This window comes from Muntiacus reevesi, chromosome 1, assembly GCF_963930625.1.
Source record: "Muntiacus reevesi chromosome 1, mMunRee1.1, whole genome shotgun sequence".
NCBI lineage: Eukaryota > Metazoa > Chordata > Mammalia > Artiodactyla > Cervidae > Muntiacus > Muntiacus reevesi.
The window spans coordinates 10,950,802-10,972,798 of record NC_089249.1 but is presented as its reverse complement, the minus strand read 5'-3'; the positions used below and the strand labels follow the sequence as shown (position 1 = coordinate 10,972,798).

At 42.1% G+C, this 21,997-nt stretch overlaps 1 protein-coding gene across 1 annotated transcript in view; it reads right to left on the bottom strand.

Annotated features, from left to right (window-relative positions):
• Window positions 1-21,997, bottom strand: part of ANO4 (anoctamin 4) — a 215,330-nt gene that overhangs the window by 118,536 nt on the left and 74,797 nt on the right. The window contains exons 5-7 of the mRNA XM_065921006.1: window positions 17,795-17,895; window positions 14,296-14,340; window positions 4,464-4,595 (exon numbers count right to left, since the gene is read on the bottom strand). Coding sequence (XP_065777078.1) covers window positions 4,464-4,595; window positions 14,296-14,340; window positions 17,795-17,895 — 278 coding nt within the window. The remainder of the gene's footprint in view (window positions 1-4,463; window positions 4,596-14,295; window positions 14,341-17,794; window positions 17,896-21,997) is intronic.

The following is a 21,997-nucleotide window of genomic DNA, read 5'->3' as shown; positions in this document are numbered from 1 at the left end:
AAGAATAAACCTGGGGAAGGGGGAAGGAATGAGAAAGGAATTCAAGGAGAGGAAACAGCATATGCAAATGTCCTAAGGTCAACAATATCCAAAGAACTGAGAAAAACTGTATATGTCTGGATTGTAAGAAGTGAGGAGAAGAAGGCAGTCAAGGCAGATAAGGCTGGAGAGGAGTTGGTTGCATGGCCAGGCCATTCAAGGCCTTGTAGGTCATCCTCAATAATTTTCATATTTTTTCTAAACAGGGTGAAGTAACATGATTAGATAAGCATTTTAAAAAACCTCATTTTGTATGCTTTTAAAGAAAATGGAATGGAGGTAGGCAAGGGTGGAGCCAGGGGACCTATTATTTCTGGGTTACAGAGGTGAGATTGTGGTGGCAGAGATGACTGGATTAAAGAGACACTTAGGATAAAAACTCATTAGCCTTTGGAGTTATCTTAGATGTGGGAAGTGGAGGTGAGGGAGGTGTCTAGAGTAGATTCCATACCTTGGTTTCAGCAATTGGACAAATATTATGCCACTTACTGGACAGGTGACAATGGACATGGACCATTTTAGAGGAGAAAATGTCATGTTTGGTTGGAGATGAGTATGCAGTGAGCTAACCTCACATCATCTTTATTCATTGCTCAAAATATGATTCTCCCATTTTTATTTCTATCTATTAATCTATTTTCTCATTTAACAAATCATTATAAAGTACCAACTCTGGGACTCAAAAATGGTGATACAGACACAGTCTTTAGAGGAGCTTATGGTCTAGGAGAAAGCAATGAAAATGGATACTAATGACAGCAAAAATATTATTACCAAGACATAGAAGAGTATACTTCACCAAGAATCAAGGTTGGGGGTTGGAAATTATGGAAGATTCTCTGGAGGAAACGTCTCTGATGCAATGTGCCAAGAAGGGAGCCTTGGGGAAAGGGTATTCAGGTGAGGGAAGAGAATGGAATCAAGGAGGGCACAGAGAGATACTGAGGTCAAAGCAGTTTAGTTTGGCCAAAGCATACAACAGGGGAATGGAAGCAGGGACTAGTGGGCCAACCTAGGATTCCGGGTTTTATCCTGAGAGCAGAGTATTTTTAAGGCTCTTTTCTACTTTGGTCATTATTTATTTAACATCCCATTGTCTCTTCTCCTACATTCATGTACACTCACATTCACACATACACACATACCCTTACATTTCTATTAACCTTTTTTAAATTCCTGGACTAACATAATATCAAATATTCTGCAAAGAAACCACATGAGATTTTGGACAGCATTTGGAAAACCAGAGATCATGTTATAACTCCCAGAGCTCATTAGCCAGCACTTCTGATCACTTCAAACCCATTAAAATCACTCTTGAACCATCCTTAGGGAAATCTTTTTCTAATTGCACCAAACCACTATTTCCAACCGGACAGCCTGTGTTCTTCAAATCTTACTTATATACATTTATTAAAGGATGTTGTCCATGTGGCATGTTAATTTTCAGAGAGAAAGAAATCCCCAATGCCCATAACATTCAAGACACTTGTTGAGTTTTTCCTCTCCCAACAGCACAAGAGAACTGCCTCAACTATCTTCCCAGTCCCACTGAGGTCTGGTTCTGAGGTTTTCTTTGTTCCAACTGTCCCTCTGCTTTTTCCTCCTTGGTCTCCTACGTTGGAAGCTCATCTTCCACCGATCACTCATACCCTATGCCCCCAAACAGAAAACTACCTGTGGTTTTTTCAAATACCCTGTTCTGATTCATGCCTTTATAGTTTTAAACATATGTTACCCTCTCTTTTTAGGATATGCTTCGCCGTTACTTACGTGGACAAGTGTTATCCTTCAAGGCTCATTTCAAACATTTTTTTCTCGTAGCCCACCCTTATCTTTAACCAATCTCCCTCCAAATCTGGAGGATGGAGCAAACCCTCTTGTAAGTCACCTTCAACATACTTTTACAGTGATTTAAAGTGGTCTGCTCTCAGAGGAATGGATAAAGAAGACGTGGTACATAGTTACAATGGAATATTACTCAGCCAAAAAAAGAACAAAATAATGCCATTTGCAGCAATGCTGATGAAATTTAAAACTACCATACTAGGTGAGGTAAGTCAGACAGACAAAGACAAATATCATATAACATCACTCATATATGGAATCTAATTTTTAAAATGATATAAATAAACTTACTTACAGAACAGAAACAGACACACACATTTTGAAAACAAACTTATGGTCACCAAACGGGAAACATGATGGGAAAGGATAAACTAGGAGCCTGGGGTTAACACACATGCACTGCTATATATAAAATAGGTGACCAAAAAGAACCTATTGTATAGCACGGGGAACTCTACTCAATATTCTATAATAACCTATCTGGGAGAAGAATCTGAAAAAGAAGGAATATATGCATATGCATAACTGAACCACTATGTTGTACACCTGAAACTGACGAACATTGTAAATCAACTACATTCCAGTAAAATTTAAAATTAGGTAAAATGGTCTACTCTATTTACTAGGTGGGGTCAAGGTTCTGTATTATTTACTATATTTTGTTGATATATGCCCAGTACCCAGACAGTGTCTGGCTAGAAGTAGGCATCAAATTAGCGACTGTTGAATGAAACAATTATTCAGTGAATAAATACCCAAACATGTCAAAAAAAGCTTCTCAAATATATGTGCGAGATGGCTGAATACCACTATCCCACAGGCTATTAGCCCTCATTTATTATATAGTTTAAAATATCCATAAAGGTATAATTCTCAGTTCTAGTTCCGAGGGATCCTGATGGGCGACCAGGCACTTCTGATTGATAATTCTGCTGAGAAACTTTGTTCTAAAGTCAGAATATTACACAACATAACCAGCGTGAAGACAAGTAGTGGGAAACCTTCTCTTTCATTTACCTGTGTTCCTCTGAAGTAAAACAACCCCCAGGTGCACACCGTACATTTCACGGATTCTTTCATCTACCCATGCATCCATCTAAAACTTTTGAGACCCTCCTACAATCTGCTAGGCATCCTCTCAGGCAGGTGAGAAGCAAAGTGAACCTCTGCATGTAAATCAGACTCTCCTCCAGAAGGATTTAAAAACAAACACCCACTTGTGTAAGAAACTTCAAGATGAACAGCACACAGCGAGGGTTTAAACGAAGAGTGGGGAGATGTCAGCTTTCATCTGTCCTTTTCTCTTAAGAAAACATCCTAGGTCCTGACCTCGGGGTTAACAAGAAATCCTGCTCAGTTCCTATTTCCCACGGAGGATTTAACTAGGATTTCAAGGCTGGGCTGTGAGCTTCATGTCTCCTTCAATAACCCTTTTAAATGTTCACATAGCAGGGCTTGTTTGGCATCATTCTAACTTGTGGGGATCTAGGGTTTGGCTGAGTTACAGGCTTATGGCATTTCTTCCCTTGCATTACACATTATACATTTTGATGCAGAGCATCTATTCTTTAATTTTTCTTTTCTCCTTCACCCTCCAGAAATCCAAGACTTTAACTGATTTTCTGTTGCTGAAATGTGCCCCCGCCTTGCACTCTCTGCAACTTGACAATGCTATTTGGTTTATATTTTTCCCAAAGTCAGCAACCTAGTTTTTAAAAAAACTCTGTCACCCCTTTTCTTTCCTTCAGGTAAGTCATTTTTATGGAGGCTGTAGCTATAGCTGAGACAGGAAGTGCCAGGAATTCCTGAAGTCCGGCTGAAAGCGAGGCCAGGCTCACCTGATTTATCCTCCTTTTAAGAGGCTGTCTTGGCCTGGTTGTTTATAGCCTCTGGCATGGTTTTCTCTCCTACCACCGACCCTGCCCTCTGGCCATGATTTCTTGTCACATCAAAAGCTTCAGAGTCAATTCTTTGTCACTTTTGCAATTCTTCAAAGGCTCCATTACTTAGCTAACCCCTTCCTCCCCCAACCACACAAGTACAAAGTGTCCAATCACTGCTCAGAGACTGATCGATGAGTCCAGAAGCCGGCTGCTAGGTTATGTCGCTTTTTCTGGGGCAACGTGGTGAGTTGCTGAAGAAAGGGGAGTTGAGAGGTGAACTGAGATTTTTTTTTTTTTTTTTAAACTCAACAACCCCTCGTTTCAACAGGGCAAGGAATAGACCAGCTTCCCTATGGGCTGGCTCGAGGCAGATGAGCCTGCAGAGGGCTCTGAGCACTGGGCTTTGGTGGAACCACAAGACAAAAGGAGCCTGGGTCTCTGAATCACCATGCAGAAGGTGGTGCACCCAACCCACATGAACGAGCATTCTACTGTGTTGAGCTGCTGAGACGTGGAAATTGTTACAGCAGCCTGCTTACCCTAAAAGGGATGTGAACACACAACAGGACTGCTGGGGGAGACGGGCCCTAGGCTGTTCCGTCCAAGGACCAAGGAATCAGAGGCGTGCAGGAGCGGGATCTACCATGGCTGCATGAACTTAGTAAGACAAGGGCTTTCGCAGGAAACACTCACTGATGGATCCTTTGCTGGCTGAAAGGGGCAGTGTAGCAGTCATTCTCCTCCAGGTCTGGCAGTGTCTCCTTGTCCAGCCTCATTGGCTTCTTAGGTAACCATCTCCGAAACCTGCTTATTTGTTTATCGATCCTGCGGTACATGAAAGGCAAGACCAAAGGGTACAGGATGTCAGCATTGCCCCAAAACACAGGAGGGAGGTCTCCACAGAGCCGTAATTATGACCCACACACCCGACATGCTCACTGCACTCAGGAAACCCCCACTCGACACACAGAAGGAAGCGAGCCGAGACCCAGTGCTCTGATTGCCCATGACATCACTGCCATGAGTCACACGTCTACCCACACGCCAGTGGATGGCCAAGGAGTCAGAACGCGGTCGGAAGGCTCCGGAAAGGAAGCGGACAGTCCCTGCAGCAAAGCAGCCAAGACCTTAAGTTCTTCCATCCTGCAGATTCTAGAAACTCAGTGTGTGACTGGACAATCTCCCCATCCAAGGTCAGGGAAGAGCTGAAGCTCTAGTTGGCTTCGGGGGCAGGACAGAGACAGCACATCCAGCGTGGACTGTGTGCAGAGAGCTCAAGGCCACCGTTTGCTTTCTGGCCCTGTGCCTTCCCCGGACAGCCTCTCAGCAGACGGCATGCTTCTGTTTTTGTTTTTTTAACTTTCACGTCTCTTCTCAAGCTGACCCCATGGTTCTCACGGTGCTGGGGTGTCAGGACACACATGCGTCACTCTGAGCAGAGTACACAATGATGCCAAGCCAAAAAACCCCAACACTGTCTGCAAAGCAGTTTTCAAGCCATGATCTGCCCCCCTGGCAGCCTCCCCATCCCCTCTGACTTCTGATGAAAACATCTGGCCTCCACGTGACCCGATTCTCACCCACTCACAGTCAACTACTAGAAAGGCAAACACCACGACAGACTTTGAAATGACTATGCCACCTCAGGTACCTACACCACTGAAATTTTTTTTTTCCCCTAAGAGCACACACCAATAGCATCTCTGTGAGGCAGACTGCAGAGGGACCATTCTCATTTATACATCGTAAAAGAGACCCATGGTGGGGTAATTATCCAGCCCAAGTTACCCAGACAGTGAATAAAGTCAGAACCAAAACGCAGATTCTAGACTTTTGATTTTAAAGATCATGCCCATCACAGTAGTTGATAATGGGAATCTTCACTTAAGGGCTATCGAAGAGACACATTTCTCTGGGGATGAAAAACCTTTAAATGCCTTCTAAGTCTATTAACTGAAAACATATGAAATTTGGGCATCTTTTATTTTTCTCCCCAATTAAAATGTGAATTCACATGGCAATTTCTCCTTTTCAGTGACACTCCCAGATAAATGGATTATTTTTTTATATAACAAATCAACTCCAAAATGAAAAGTAACAGTAAACTCCTCTTTTACTACCTTTTATCTTCAGCATTGTTCCAGCCTCACCACAACTCCCTTCTCTGCTTGGTGGTGACTGTCCTTTTTCCAGAGCCTCTGAAAGTTCAAACTGGAAAGAATCCTCCAGCTTCTTGAAGACCCTCATCTCCAAGAGGACCTGTCCCCATCACATATATACATACAGAAATAAAGATCCTACCCTGGGTCACATAGCCATAAAATAATAGATTGGAATGGCCCAAAGACCCAAGAAGCGGGAAAAGTCTACATCTACTTCACCCCTAAGGCTCATCTTCTTTCCTCACCATCTTTTTAGTAACAGTGAAACTGTTAGCCACTCAGTCGTGTCTGACTCAATGTGACCCCATGGGCTGTAGCCCGCCAGACTCTTCTGTCCATGGAATTCTCTAAGCAAGAATACTGGAGTGGGTAACCATTCCCTTCCCCAGGGGATCTTCCTGACCCAAGGAAGCCCCATTATCTTTTTAAAGACACTTAAATATAGTGAGATGTAAACCTCAGAGAGGTGAATGACGCAGCGGTTGAGAACATGAGCTCTGAGCCTGGAGTGCCTAGATTCAAACCCTGGCTCTGTAAATATTAGCAGTGTGACCCTGGGTAAGTTATTTAATTTTGCCATGCCTCAATTTCCTTATCTGTAAAATGGGCATGATAATGATGTGCAATTCATAGGATTGTGATGATTAAATGATCAAAATGTACATAAAACCTCCAGAATGGTGTCAGTGCACAGAAAACATGGCTATTATTACTATGTTTTCTTTTTTCTGCAAAGGCAAAAATTTGAGCAACCAGCCTGCCTCTTAACAGTTTTGTCCTTCAACTTTTCAATTTGAAGTTAATTATGCATCATGAGCATCTACCACTTGCCCAAGTTCAATGATTTAGTCGTTAAATGCAACTTCCTAGGTTAAGCTGGTGGGCTTCCCTGCGGCTCTTGGCTTTATTTCATCTGATTGCCTTGAAAGTTGTTCATGAAAGACGACCCTGGTCCAGAGGTTTTCCATAATAGAGCTTTCACCTCCCACACGTTTCCAGTCTGCAGCACTAATCGGATTACACTTTGCGAAATCCGCATTCTCATGGAATCTGGGCTCTGAGTGCAATGACTACGAATTTAACCCAGATGGGTACAGCTCTCAGTGTGGAGAAAAACAAAGCTGTAAAACTTCAGGGAATGAAATGGCAGCTTTCCGCAACATGCTTGGGGCACCACTGTTTAAGTGAAATGTGGAGATGGAGGGAGAGAAGACCAGGATATGAAAGTGAAAAATGAGGAGGGGGGAGAAGGAGGTGAGGGTGGACTGCTTGGCGTGGTGGAAAGGAGCTGAGATTTGCCCTCGGGATGCCGAAATCCTGGCTCTGCTGCTTATCAGCTGTGTGACCTTCCACAAAATCACTCACCTTTCTGAGCCTTATTTTTCCAGAGTTTTTAAATGGGATCATCACCATCATCATCATCTACTGACCTCACAGAGTTGCTAGGAGGCTTATAAAAGAGGATGTGCATGAAATGCTTTGGAGAAACTGCCAAGCAGAGAGCAGGGTTATTAATAACTCTTTGAGGACCACAGAGGTTAATGCAAAGTGATGGAAAGGAGAGGTAGTGGGCTTTTGAAACACTATGGTAGAGGAAAGGCATTCAAAAGATAGCTTAAAAATAACCCCTGAGGGTGTGAAGCAGCCTTCATCAGGCAGCCTGAGCAGAAGCAGGAAGAGAAAGCATGGACTGCTCTGGTCCCATCACATATGCCAGGCCAGGCCGTGTGCTCACAACGAGAGAACAGAGTGCTCAAGAGTGCTCAGCAGACTGCTCAGCAGTCTGTAGCCTCCTCTGCTGGGCAGAATGGCCCCCAGTGATGCCAGCACCCTAATCCTGAAGCCTGTGAATATGAGTGCGACACAGTAGAGGGACTTTGCAGATGTAAGCTCGGCCTTAAATTATCGACAGCATACTAGATTACTCAGGTGGGCACACCTAACCAAACCCTTTAAAAGCAGAGAACTTTCTCTGGCTGGAGACAGGAGAGATGAGGCCCAAGGGAGGTCAGAGAGATTCAAAGTGTGAGAAGGACTCAACTGGCCAGAGCTGGCTTTGGAGGTGAAGGGGGCCAGGAGCCACGGGGGTGCCAGGAAGCCTCCAGAAGCTGAGAAAGACCTTTGGTTAACAGCCAAGAAATGGAGACCCCGGTTCGACAAACAGCATGGAGCTGAGCTGTGCCAGCAACCTGGATAGGCCTGGAAGCCAATTCTCCCCTGGATCCTCCGAAGAAGAACTGGCTGGCTGACATGTTGATCTCAGCCTATAAGACCCCGAGCAGAGGAACCAGATGAAACCTCCCCCCACCCAGACTTGTGACTCACAGAACTGAGATAATAAATCTGTCTGGCGACGTGTTATAAAAGCAATGGGAGACTACCACACCTCTCCAAACAGCCTTGATCCCATCTTCCCCAGACCGCGGCTGGCCAGGTTCCCATGGGCTGAGACTGAGGCTCCACACTCTGTCCCCACCTCCCAGCTAAGTGGCTCTGGGAACAAGAGTTTGTCCCTCTGTGGCTGCACGACTAACGTCCATTCTTCCACAGACCCACTCCTGTCCCCAGACTGTGCCACTCAGACATCAGTGAGGATCCCCTTCCATCTTGCCAAGGAAAGACACACAGCGCAAAAGCCACCAGGCTGGAAAGCCTGAGAGCCAAGCTAGAGGCCTGGGACAAACCTTTTATCCTCTCAGGGCCTTAGTATCCTCATCTTTAAAATGATCACTCAGATGTTCTCTAATATATGTGGCTGGTGACTTCAGAGGTCATATTGGCTATACCACTTCAAACAAGCCTTGAGTTAATAAAGAGCTTTCCTTTTCACAAAGCATAATGGATAAATTTTTGTACAGAATGATGACTCTGGAGTCAGCAAGAAATGGATTAACATTCTCACTGCTCAGCTCAAAAGTGGTGAGTGCTGTGCTGGGCAAGGGACTAAGCCTCTCTGAGCTAACACACCCATTACAGAGGGAATTGGTAAGGATGATGCGTAAGCGTTTACACAATGCCTTGGCTGGACAAAATGCTCAATTAAGCGGTGGTTTCTAGGATGAAGAAAATGATGATGACAATGAACTTTTGTTGACCAAGTTCTCAAAAGACATTCAAGAGCCATGATCTTCCCTTATCTATTGAGGTCTGTGCTCCCATGTCTCACAAACATCCCTGAATAAGCGATCCTGAAATTTACTTAGAGCTGAAAAGTCAAGAAACCAACTGACCAGAAAGCATCTCATTTGTCTCTTCAATGGAGGAGTAGGGCTTACTTAATAAAGTCTCCTCTGACAGGAGAAAGAGAAAAGGCTGGTTTAACGATGGAGCATTGACTTTGGTTGGATACACTGTCACTTTGGTTCATCTCTGCCATTTACTGAGCAAAAGCTCTCTTGGAGACTACACAGGCGAGTCAATAAACACGGACCATCCGCCTGAGCATTTGTGGCCTTGACTTGTCAAGTTAGCATCTGGACCAAAAGGTGAGTCACTCTCTCAAGCAAGTTGTTCTGATGGTAGATTCGGGGTCCTCCCCCAAGGACCAGGTCATGACAGGTGAGGATGTGGGTAGCTGGAAAGAGCTGGCAGGGGAGCACAAGCACAAACTAGGAGGCGCACACGCTCCAGAGCCCACGGGCTGCATCTACTGCGCCCACACACACGACCGCTGAAGCCTGGGCGCCTAGAGCCCGTGCTCCACACGAGAGAGGCCACTGCCATGAGCACGCTGCTCACGGCAACTCGAGAAAACCCGTCTGCAGCAAGGAAGATCCAGTGCAGCCACACGTCAATTAACGAAAAACAAACTAGTGGGCACACATCTCCCACCTTTGCTGGGCTGTGCCGTGGGAAGGTCCTGGTTAAAATACCTTGACCTCAGCTTCCTCAATGGTGAAGGGGAGACTGTGGTGATTACAGGAAAGGCCACCTGCAGAGAACTTCACCCCTAACCGATAAACCTGTCTGCAGGCCTTTATAAATTACTGGATGTACACAGAGTCCCAACCTGGATATGGAGGGTGCACGCTGAAGAATCAGAAAACAAGGGGCTTTTTCTCGAGCCACTAACAACCCAGGAGGGAGTTTGTACTAAAGACAACTCAATTAGGCTGAATTAAATGAAACAGGCGACTTCAGAGACACCTGCTTTTCCCCAGATCAGAATACTATAATAATAGCATCAGCTTTCGAACAGTTTGATTACATTTTCAGAGATAATATGCCCAGAGAGTACAACAGATGAGCTTTTTAAAAATGTAATGTAATGGAAGCAACCATTCACAGGCCAATGTTGCAGGAAATGAAGCCCTCCTGGATGGATAACAGACAATAGAGGCTTGCCTTTCTTTTTCCTCTTCTTAGAGCCAAGTGCCCCATATTAGCAGTCTCTCCTCAGATAGGAGTTAGGGATCTTGAGAAACTAATGCCATTCTTTTAGGTCACAAGGCTGCTAATTGGGGCAGAGCTTAAGTATCTTCTAGAAGAGTCCAAAGGTTTTGGAACATTTACGAATATTAATTTTATAAGATGAGGATGGAAATATCCAAGCCATTCTGTCATGTTGCCTGTATACTCATCTGATAAGATTGTGAAGGCAGTGAGTGTATAACACGGCAGGGACACGTGCTCACTCTGCCATGCATCGCAAAGGAGAACGTCAGTCAGGATGTGTATGGGGGCGTGGAGGAAAAAGAATGAGTAGTAATGAGACTTCAGCTACCAGTCGCCCACAGTCATCAGATTTATTACTTCGTAAGCGTATCTTTTACAGGTTATATTCATACTATTTGGTGAAAGTAAAAATAAAATAAGGCATAAGAACAGTGATAAATTTCCTTTCTTGACTAGATAGGTAATGTGCAATACCCCTAAGTCTGCTCAGAGTAAGTGTCAAAGCATCCTTTAATAGACCAAGTATGTGCATAAAAAGAGTACTTACTCCAAAAATACATATCTGGATTATATGCGTGTGCTTAATGGTGTCAGGTGACTTTTCACAAAGATATTTGTGAAATGATGCTTTATTTTTCTGCCTGCTCGGAAACTTCACAATTTTTAATTCTTGTCCCTTATTCTGAAAGGAGGTAGGTTTGTTTCCAGGGTGCTTTTGTGGATTAATGAAGTAAAATATCATTTGGAAGAATGAAACTAAAAGCTAAATTAAGTATCCATATTTAGGATGGCATGAGGATCTCAGAATATTGAAGTCAATATCTTACTACTGGTGTATGACTAGGATAACAAGTTACAGACATGCCCTGCAATTTGGAATGGCACCTCTGGCTAGAGACACCTACTCTTCATCATTTAAATCAGCCAGTCCTGAGGTGAAGAGTTAAAGTAGATACAAAATTTTCTGACAAACTGCATAAAAAAATTTGCACAGACTTCAATAAGTAATACCACCACGCTGATGTCCTAAGTTTAATCCTGTGTGGTCAGCAGTAAAGCTTATCTCAAGAGGTCATTCTGAACCAAGGTGTCATACAACCAGAATTGGGATTTTTTTTCCCCTTTATTTTGACTCAGAGCCTGCAGGTGCCTTTTAAGGACTCGATTCTTCTACAGTTGTCAAGTATGCGCTTAAGTAGCATCAGCTCTTCCAGGTCAAAAATGTGTTTAGTAAGCTGTTCTTCCAGTTCAAGAAACAAGGATTTCCCAAGCTCTTATTCTCACAACCTCCCTTCTACATACAGAGAACACGTGATGGGCGACACGGTCGCAGTCCCCTCTGCTTTCCTCCTCTTGCTCCTGTTCTGACCGCAAGCCTTAACAAGGTGGCAGTAAGCCCTCACTTCCTGATTCATCAGGACCCCTTCTGTTCTCCACTAGCTCTACTTTGCTTTCTGTTACTCTCCTCTCTGCAATCATCATTCGCAAAATGTACTAGTCCCAGACCAGCAACATCAGCATCACTGGGGATCTTAACAGAAGTGCAAATTACTGAACCTCATGTCTGGGGATGGACCATCAATCTGAGTATGAAAGAGCCCTGCAAGTGATCCTGACACATGTGAAAGTTTGAGAACCACCATTCCGTGGAGACTGCTAGCACAGTGGTTACCAAGGTGACCAAAAATCAACTCTCATCTCTCATTGTTCATCGCTGAAGAAAACCCCTTCTTATGGGAAATCGTACGTGGTACCTTTGATACTGCCCTCCCCAGCTCCCCTTCTACTTCTTGAATTGTTCCTTTTCATTCTCCCCCCTCCCCTTCCTGTCTCCTTAAAGCAGATTTTTTCCAAGCAGTTGCTACCGGCCCTCTTCTCTTCACTCCATACACTGACCCCTGGGAAATTCCACCCACTTCCCTGGCTCAGGTCACGATGGCTGGCCTGAGCCAGGGGAGCTTCACCACTACGATTGCATTCTCTGGCTTTACCTTTAGCTTCAACTGCTTTGCCATCAGTTGCAAAAGCCTCAAAGACCAACTGTGACACCAATTACCTCAAAGACCTACTGTGAGTCATAATACAGAACTGTCAGATAAAAAATCAACACCTCTCTTACCACATCTGTATCTCCCTGAATTTCCACTCTTCTGCCTCCCAATCCCTTAATACAGAAACCTCTTTCTCTCTACCATTTCTTGTTTCCCAAATACCTACTAAGTCCTTTTGCCTATACTTTCCTCCAATCTTTCTCATATACTTTGCTGTTTTACTTGGGAGATTATTTTTTGGCTCTGCAGGGAGCAGGAGCACAATCTGAGTGTTTAAGAGTGAAAGTCAAGGAGACAGAGATGATGACTTGTTTCAAGGAAGCGCTTTTTAAATCAGGTGTTCACGGATGGGTTCAGGGATGCCCTGTCTCTAGACATATTTCAACACAGTCTGGCTGATGATGTAACAGAGGTTCAACAGCCAATGAATGGCTGGACTTGATGACATTTGATATCCCATCCAACACTGAGATTATATGGGTCATTTAATCACCGTTTTCTTTCAAGCCCTCATTGCTCATCTCTTCCTCGCAATGCAAACAATATTTCAGCCCCGATCTATGTCCGATGCTTTAGGAAGTCCTGGTTTTACTATGCTTCTCTTTGTGGCCTTATTTTCCCTCTGTAAATCCTCACACATGTATATGAAGATTCGCTCATTCATTTGCCCTACCTACTATAAGCGAGGCAGTGGAAATAGAGAATTGGATGCCTTCATTTACCTTCCAGGTGGAGCGCCTACATCAAAGACTACAGCACAGACCCAGCAATCTGAGTTTTAGTAAGCCCTCCAGGTGACTCTGCTGCTGGCTAAAGTCTGAGAACTACTGAAATAGGCTAAAGTGTGCATGAAGTTTTGGTAGAAGGTCATTATGTGACAAGGGACTCATCTCTGCTTGGTGAATCCAAATGCCATGGCAACTGTCTGATGAAAGAATTGCTAATAAGGATGTTTCTCAGGAAAATTTTTGGAAAGTACACCTTAGTTTCTTTAAATGCCCATTTTCATGTCTTATTTTGTCAAGCACACATGTACTTGATAAAACCCACTTAACTATATCAACTATTCTTCTATTTATCCTTCTGTGCTAAACAGAAGCAGAGTGAACTTGAGTGCTAAATCTCACAGAACTGAACTCTAAAGATTTTCAGACAAAGATAATGGTTTCCAAGTTGTTTAACTATCAGCTCAGCTTAGGAAGCATGGTTACATAAGAACAATTAAAAGTCTGAAATTAGATTGCCAATGATCACCATGGAATCAAATCAAAGGACATACTGAAATCTCCCCTTCACCCCCAACTTCTCAAACACCAAGAAGAAACAAGCTTAGAATGGCAACATAGTACAGTAAAGGCAGTCCTCATCCAGTAGGATTTTGGGGGAGGAGGGGTTAAAAAAAGACGGTAGGAGGGCTTCTGAGTAAGGTAATATATCTGCATACTTCATTAACAAAATATTATTAACATAGGAGGACACTACCCTTGGTAGGATCAGAAGCCACCTGAGAGGGTTACTGTCTGCACTTGGGATTTCAAGTTATATATAGTGGAGGGAGTAATTTGCTTGGGGGGAAGAAATAACATTCAGACCAAAGATGCTTTCTAAACAGTGGAGCTTTCTGGAAATTTATATAATAGAATGGGGAACCCTCACCTCTCAAACCCAGCCTCAACAGACTTGCAGATAAATTCTGCCTCCCAAGTGTGGAGAAATGACAGTAAAGACTCTAAGAGGAAAATTTCCATCTTTGCTTACCGCTCCCCAACCCAGGCTAAATTGAAAAGGCTACTTTTGGTGCAGCAACCAGCTCTCCAGGGACAAAGGCCCTTCCTCCCCAGCTTGTCTTCCTTGTCGTTGTCGGAGCACACAGGACAAGAGCTAAAACAAACACCCCCGACAGAGCATGCTACTAACCTGCTCATGAACTTGTACCGGCGGGGCAGGTAATAGATTTTTCTCCTGGAAGAACAGCAAAAATGAAGCCAGTCGAGAAGAAAACCCATCGTCAGTTACAGTTTGAACTAGCAAGGAAGGAAAGGAGATTGAAGATAGAAGCCTGTAAGAGGTGAAGAAGAAAAAACTAAAAAGAGATTAACAGTGAGAAATGTAGTGGGAACGCAGGGCATGCATTTTTGATTCATGAAATTGCATGAAATAGTTCCTGTTGATATTGCTTCCTCTCCTTGTTACCATCAGTTTTTACACTTGCTCTTTGCCTATAGAACCTGTGCAGAGCAATAATTTGGAGCAATTGGTATTTTTTATGAATTCGGATGAGGTCAGCTTTTTTTTTTTTCTTCAGGATACATAGATTGCCAGCCTGCTCACAACATACATAATTTAACAGGCACACTATTATATTAACAAATATTTCTACAGCACTTTAAGTTTAGAGAATGCTTCTGTCATCTGATATAGGCAAAGGTAATATAAATTATATATATTTTTACAACCAGTATGGGAAGGACACTAACAAATAAGTATCAACAGCCTGCTGCAAATAACCACACTAGCACATATTGTCTAACCCCTGGCCCTTGTATATTGTTAATTAAAGAGGTAAACCAAGGTCCTAGAAAAAATCTTTTTAAAAATCAGACTTATTAAGCGTCCGTTGTACTTCTATGTACCTGCATATAAAAAGTATTACAAATGCAAATTCTGAGTATAGTGTGAACGGAGAACACGTGCATTAGATACTTTTAAAAATGCAACCTCTCTTTCCATGGTTTGGACTTCAATCAATGGGTACAAATGAATGAATAGTTTGCATGGATTCTGAACTAAGATATTAGAGAAAATGGGAAGTTTATACACCAAAACTTATTGTGCATATCTGTGAAAACTTAAACACATATCCCATGTTATAAAGAGGCAGATTATAGAGGCAATAGAAAAATCAGTGGCTGCCAGGGGCCTGGGCTTGGGGGAGAAGGGATAGAGTAAAGGGGATTTCGAGGGCCGTGAAACTATTCTGCATGATACTATAATAGGGGATACATGGCACTATGAATTGTCAAAACCCACAGAACTGTACAAGACAAGAAGTGAACCCTAAACTTTGGACCACTAAAACAAACCCCATCATGATAGAGCATGCTACTAACCTGCTGATAGTAACAACGTGCCAATACTTGTGCATCAGTTATAACAAATAAACCACACTAATGAAGCTGTAAGCTGGGAGAGAGGAAGTCTATGGGCACACTCTGTACTATCTATTCAATTTTCTGTAAGCCAAAAACTGCTCTAGAAACTGTCTATTTAAAAAACCTATATCCTTGGACATACAGATATTTAGCAAGAGCAGGTTTTAGTGACCATTTCCCACAAGAAATCTATTCCTCAACTTCCTTTTAAATATCATAGAAACAAAAATCCAAGGAGACTAAACCTGGGATTCGGAAGTACAGTCTATAGAAAATAATAAAGGTAAGATTCTTGGAGGCATTTCAATGTCCAAACTGATGTTTGAACACTTTGTTGAACTGGTATGTCAGGACAATTCCTCTTTTGGAAATACACGCTAGATAAAAAGGTAACATAAATTTTAAATGCACCAAGTTGTATCAAGTGAAGCTATGCTTAGGTAAAATCACATCAATATTAATAAGGCCAACTCATGGCCACTCGTTAACACTATTTCCTCCTAAAATGTTGTCCTGCAGGAATTCCTATCCTGTAAAATGATTATTCACAGTTGTTATGGCCTTCATTTTATTGCCCGGATTGCATTCTTTGAATGCTGCATAAGAGAAGCATTCATGTTGCTTGCAGGCGGCACTTTTCTGCTACTATGTAATGAGCGCACAGAGGTGTTATCTATGATACAGCCAGGCCCTTCAGAGACGAAATGCTTCCAGGTACTCAGGGAACTTGCTATGCATCACATCAAGTTTTCAGAATCTTCTTGAGTTCTTTGCTTGAGAAGTGTGTTCTGGCAGAAGGTTTTATGAGATTGCTGCCGGGGAAGGGGCTGGAGGGCAGGGGAGTGTCAGTTTCCATAGGTTTTACTACCTTACTATTATCAAAGGTAGACTTTTTAAGCTCTGTGGCTTTAAACTGCTGGCCTGATCTATGACTCTATCTAAGCATAGATTTATTTTCCCTTTGGTCCTTATGTATGACATAGCATTAATGCACATTGATAAATTACTGATTGTGCAAACAACTGTTGATGGAAACAAAATTGGTATTCCTTCTCTCTCATTGATTACATATATTACATAATTTACATATGTGTATATACACACATATGTATATATATATATATATACATAAAATTTAAAAAATCCTTGGGTTCTAAGATTTTCTTTGTAACATTTTAAATACAAAAATAAGTGAAAAATTTAGAATTACTTTAGTCTCAATTTCTTTGAGAATTCTGGTTTAAGGAAAATACATGGCAGAAATCTCAGCCTCTATTTTGAATTTGTATTAGAACACAAAGACTAATAAACAAAGAAAATAAGATGCACCAGGGAGATATAGTACAGGCTTATGAATGGAAATTGCCCTTCCCTAAATGTGTTCCTAGCATCTCTTCGTTTCTAAGAAAGTAGATGGTTCTTTGTCTCAATAACTTTCCACAGCTCATTAAGAGCTACACTTTAGAATTGGCCGTTTGCCTAATATCTGCCCTCTGACTGGGTCGTATTGGCAAATGGTGAACCAAAAGTAGAAAGTATTTAATTCTTTTGTCCCTTAAGAACTGTCCTTGGTACTAAGCCCCTCCACCTCCTTTAAGAGATTCTATTATTTCTACATATCTTGGCATTCTTAATTTAAGATTTAATACTTAATTTCATTTCTATCTACCAAACAATCACTTTTTCTTAATCTATAGGGAATATAAGAATATTCACTCTGAGATGGAGGAAAATTAATCCTTTAAAATAACTAAGAAATTCACACAAAATACTTTATATTCCCCTAGGAATAAATATCAATGGTTGTGGTTTGCACAGTATTTATGACTTGACTCTTAAAATGCAACAATAGTTATTTTTAAAAATAAGGTCACATTTTCCTGAAATTTCTTGAACTTGCTGCAATGGAAGTAGACTAATTTTTTTCTGGAAGGGACCAGTCAGTAAGGACTTGTACCACTGATCTTGACATCTGGCCATTCAAAGAAGCAGGGTTTTTAAAAAATGGCACTTTGGAAATGAAAATGCCACTTGGAAAATATTTCTTTCTCAACAGTCTATCCTTCTAAGGACTGCATTAGCCAGGCATTTCCACAAAAAGTCATGAAGTCACTATTAGCCATGAAGTTACTTATTGCATTTCCTAAACATTTAAAGGACTTTTTCCTCTAACAGTGTTCCAGTCTGCATTTCTGTTTTATTTGTTTTTATAGAGGAGTGCACTCGCAGCAGAGAGAGTGGGGGAGAAATACTTTTACACCTACCTGAAAGGCATTCTTACATTCATTTGTTCTGCGTATCTTCCAAGCACTTCCCATGGGGCATGCAACTTCACAAAGATAATGTCACTATTTATCAGAGAGGACTGAAACAGAAAAAAGACACTAAATTGAAAAGTATATCCACGTCTCCTATGGTTTCAATTGAACTGGAACTTAGAACACATGAACTTGTACACAGTATAAGATCGGAGGGCATTTTTCAGCAATAAGCTGGGTCCTATTGTGTACACATATGCATTCAGTCAATATGTCACTGTGTGTCAGGCTCTGGAGAACCAGCAGGGAAGAAAGGAGATACAGATGGCCTTTACATTCTGCAAATACACACATACAAAAGAAGACAGGCCAAAACAAGTTAACAAGAGACAGAGATTCAGAGTTGAGTGTTCTGAAGACAGCAGAGTCTTGGGAGAAAAAGCTGGAGTGGGATACCCATTTCCTTGGACAAAGGGTCAAAAAAAAAGTCCTCTCTGAGGAGTGGACTTGTGGGTTGAGATATAAAGAAAGAGCCAGGTGGGTAAAAAGCTGAATGTTTTGGGTGCAAAGCCCCTAGGCTGGGAAACAGCTTAGTATGTCCTCTAGTGGAGGGGCAAGGAGGAGGGTGGAGGGGCTAGGGTGGATTAATCACAGAGACTTTCATGAGGCTGGAAAGGTGAGCAGGAGCCAGTATGCAGTGCTTCACAGGCCACAACAACACAGTTAAACTTTGTGCTAGGTACACGGGGAAGTCACTTTGATTTAGGTGTTCAAAGACCACTGTGGCTGCTGCACGGAAGCTAAAGAATAAGGGAGAGACACAGTGAAACGGAGAGCGTGATGCTCTCAATCATTCAGGCAAAAGCAATAGTTGGTGGTGGGGGGATAAAGGGAACTCAGAGATGCGTCTTAAATCTGGCCAGCATCAGCAAGGCTTTCCCAAAGGACCGTGCTCTTTGGCTCCAAACCTTTGCCTTCTTTGGGGCTTTTTATCAAAACAGAACTTAGGGCCGTAAAACTAGGACTTCACACTCCGTTAACTACCCAACAGGTTTTGGTCTGTGCCTCTGGCGGCAGGGACACCCCTTATTAGATTTCCTTTGGAAGTTATTTCCCAGGGTGAAGGCTGAGTTGTGGAAGGATGTGGAAGAAAGATGAGAAACAGTTAAGCCAGAGCAGTTTAAATGAGCCAAATGGCCAATTATTTATCCTTATCTGTTTCACACAGGGTCATCCTGAACTGCATACCATTTAAGTGTTTACAGTTTAAGGAAATCAATTTAAAATTTCATAGTTTAAGATGTATTAGGCCTTTGTGGCTGAACTCTCCTTATAACAGAATCTATACACAAGTCAATATTTTTACACACCTGACAAAAAAACCTCAACTTCATGCTTTAGCAGGGGTACATTTGCACTGTAGGTAATTGTTTTTACATTGCAGTTGAAAGGCAACTGGAATTCATTTTCGTATTTTCATTCAGGGTCTTCTTGCTGGGCTTATAAATATTGTATTTAAGGCCTAAGAACATCTCAAGATATTGTGGAAAAGCAAACTGGTATCAACGACAACATTCTCAGAAAATTTGGTGATGCTGACTTTCCCATAGGGAGGAGGGCCAGGATCCAGGTGCACAATGGTGAAGAGGAACCCCTGATACTGGTTAGAAAAAAAAATCAAATTTTCTGGCAGTTCAGGCTGAGATAAGGTTTTATCTTTCAACGTTGGACAAGCAGACACCTATCTTTAAGCCCTCTGAGAACAAGGAAAGCTTCTGCTATTCATGGTTGAAGCCTTTGGCCCCAGAACAGTTCCTGCAATAGAGGGAGCACTCAACCAATATTTGCTTGGTGGTGGTTTAGGGGCTGTCGTGTCTGACTCTTTATGATCCCATGGATTGTAGCCCATGGGGCTCCTCGGTCCCTGGGATTCTCCAGGCAAGAACACTGGAGTGGGTTGCCATTTCCTTCTCCAGGGATCTCCTCAACCCAGGGATTGAACCTGGGTCTCCTGCATTGCAGGCAGATTCTTTACCACCTGAGCCACCTGCGAAGCCCTGGTGAAATGTGAACAGTTAGTCCCAGCCCAGGTCAAAACCGGGAGCCCTATGAAGCAGGAAGTGATGAAGATGAGGTGGCTCTTGGACCCACGGAGCTGTTGTTTGCAAACGAGGTACTCACCCAGGGGACACACACACCAGCAACCACTTAAATGCCGTGTCTCTTCACCAACTCCTTGCTGTTTAGTGGCCTACGGCTTCCCTACACCGAGCGCGCACAGCCACGTAGCCAGGGAGAGAGGGAATGAGCTCGTGGGTGCAATGTCTGTGTAAGAACGTGTAGAAACACAGCTCGCACACACTCTCTGAGATAGTCTCAGAGACAATCAGCTGAACATCGTGCTTTGGAAAAGAATGCCACTTCTTTTTCCACATATAATAGTTTTCCAAGTTAAAAAGCAGAAGACATACTATATTTCCTAAAAATGGGCCTTTTTGTTTATATTGAGATACACTTCAGTATCTGAAGTGGTCCTAGTGGTCCAGTGGCTCTGCACTCTCAGTACAGGGGGCCCAGGTTTGACCCCTGGTCAGGCAAGCGGAGCCCACAGGCTGCAAACTAAAGACTTCATATGCTGCAACTAAAGATCATGCTTGCCACAACTAAGACCCGGCACAGCCAAATACAATTTTAAAAAAGAAAAAATGAAAGATACGCTTTAGAGTCTGGGAAGGTTTTGCAGCTTCCTCACTTGGGAGGTTTCATGGTGATAGCAGGAATTCTTTAAATTCGCCTAGTTTTCTGACAAGGTCCTTAGTACCTCTCCCATTTCTCATGAGAGGAAGAGTAAAATCGTGCAAAATAAAGAGGACAAAATGGCCATGGGACTGATTCACAGAATCAACCAAACCTTGATTTAGAGCATGAAATTTTAGAATATACTCTCTTCACAGAATTACTGTGATTGCTAGCTTTACAGAAAATATACAATCTACCTCAAGAATAATCACTTTGTAGACCTCCCATGAATATATGAGCACACTGGGGAGGATACAATACTACATCCCACTCAGGGCATGTTCTAAGTGCTATACTTCTGTGTCTGAAAAGGCCAAGTTCGTTATCTGAACACATACTGAGTCAACTGAAATTCTAATGTGGGATTTCAACCATTTTCTGCATAAATGAGCAACTGCTTTGAGTCACTCAGTATGATTAAAAAAGAAACCCCATTTTCTTATTATTTCAATTATAACAATGATTATAAAGCCTGTTATATTTATTTTATATCATCACTTTATTATACTTAGTGTTGTATAATTTTAGAAGCACTTTTACACATTACCTCATTTTATTCTCAAACTTGTAAGAGAGGTTTTAATTTCTTAAAAAAGGAAAGACACTAAGTAATTCACCCACAGCTAAACTGAGAGTCAGTCCCCACCCACATCCCTCGACTTTGTCCATTTTAACTGATAGACTCTGAGGTTTAAATAAATCCATGGCTTTGACATGCATCGAAGACACACAATCTCTGAATTCTTTATCAGTTTACACAAACAAAGAGGGAAAATTAAGCTATACTTAAGATTATTTTGATAATCTTGAGAAAAATGTTAACTGAATTCCCTTGAATGATGATGGGTGTCTACTCGTGTGTTATGTGTGTGGAGGGTCTGCATGAGTGCATGCCTGCATCTATGTGTGTATGGGGCTTATTATTTTCTGTTTTTAAGGAGAAACTGAACTTCAGCTCAGAAAAATAAATGTGAAACATGACTGCTAATGATACGGCTCATATATCACTCTTTTTCTCGAGTATTGAATGATTATACTACTGGGTCTAAATAGGTTTTCCTTCTTATTAAGTATTCCTTTCCACATAAATCCAAGCGTGCAAGTACCAAAATGAAGAGAAATGAAAATGATTTTTTGAAACAGAGTTGTTTCATTCATATACTACAATAAAAATCCCTTAGGTTAGAACCTTGGGGAGAAGAAAAATGACCATTTAGAGGAGTTTGGAAAATCTCCTTAGAAAAATGACTGGAGAAATTTAAAAGTACTATGGAAAACATCTGGAATAGAAAAAGGTAAGATGCACAGAAGACTTTCCTTCTTTCTTGTTCATTTAACAAGAACACATTGAACATGATCTATGTATAGATGCCGGGAATGCAAAGATATATAAATTTTGGTCTTTGTCTT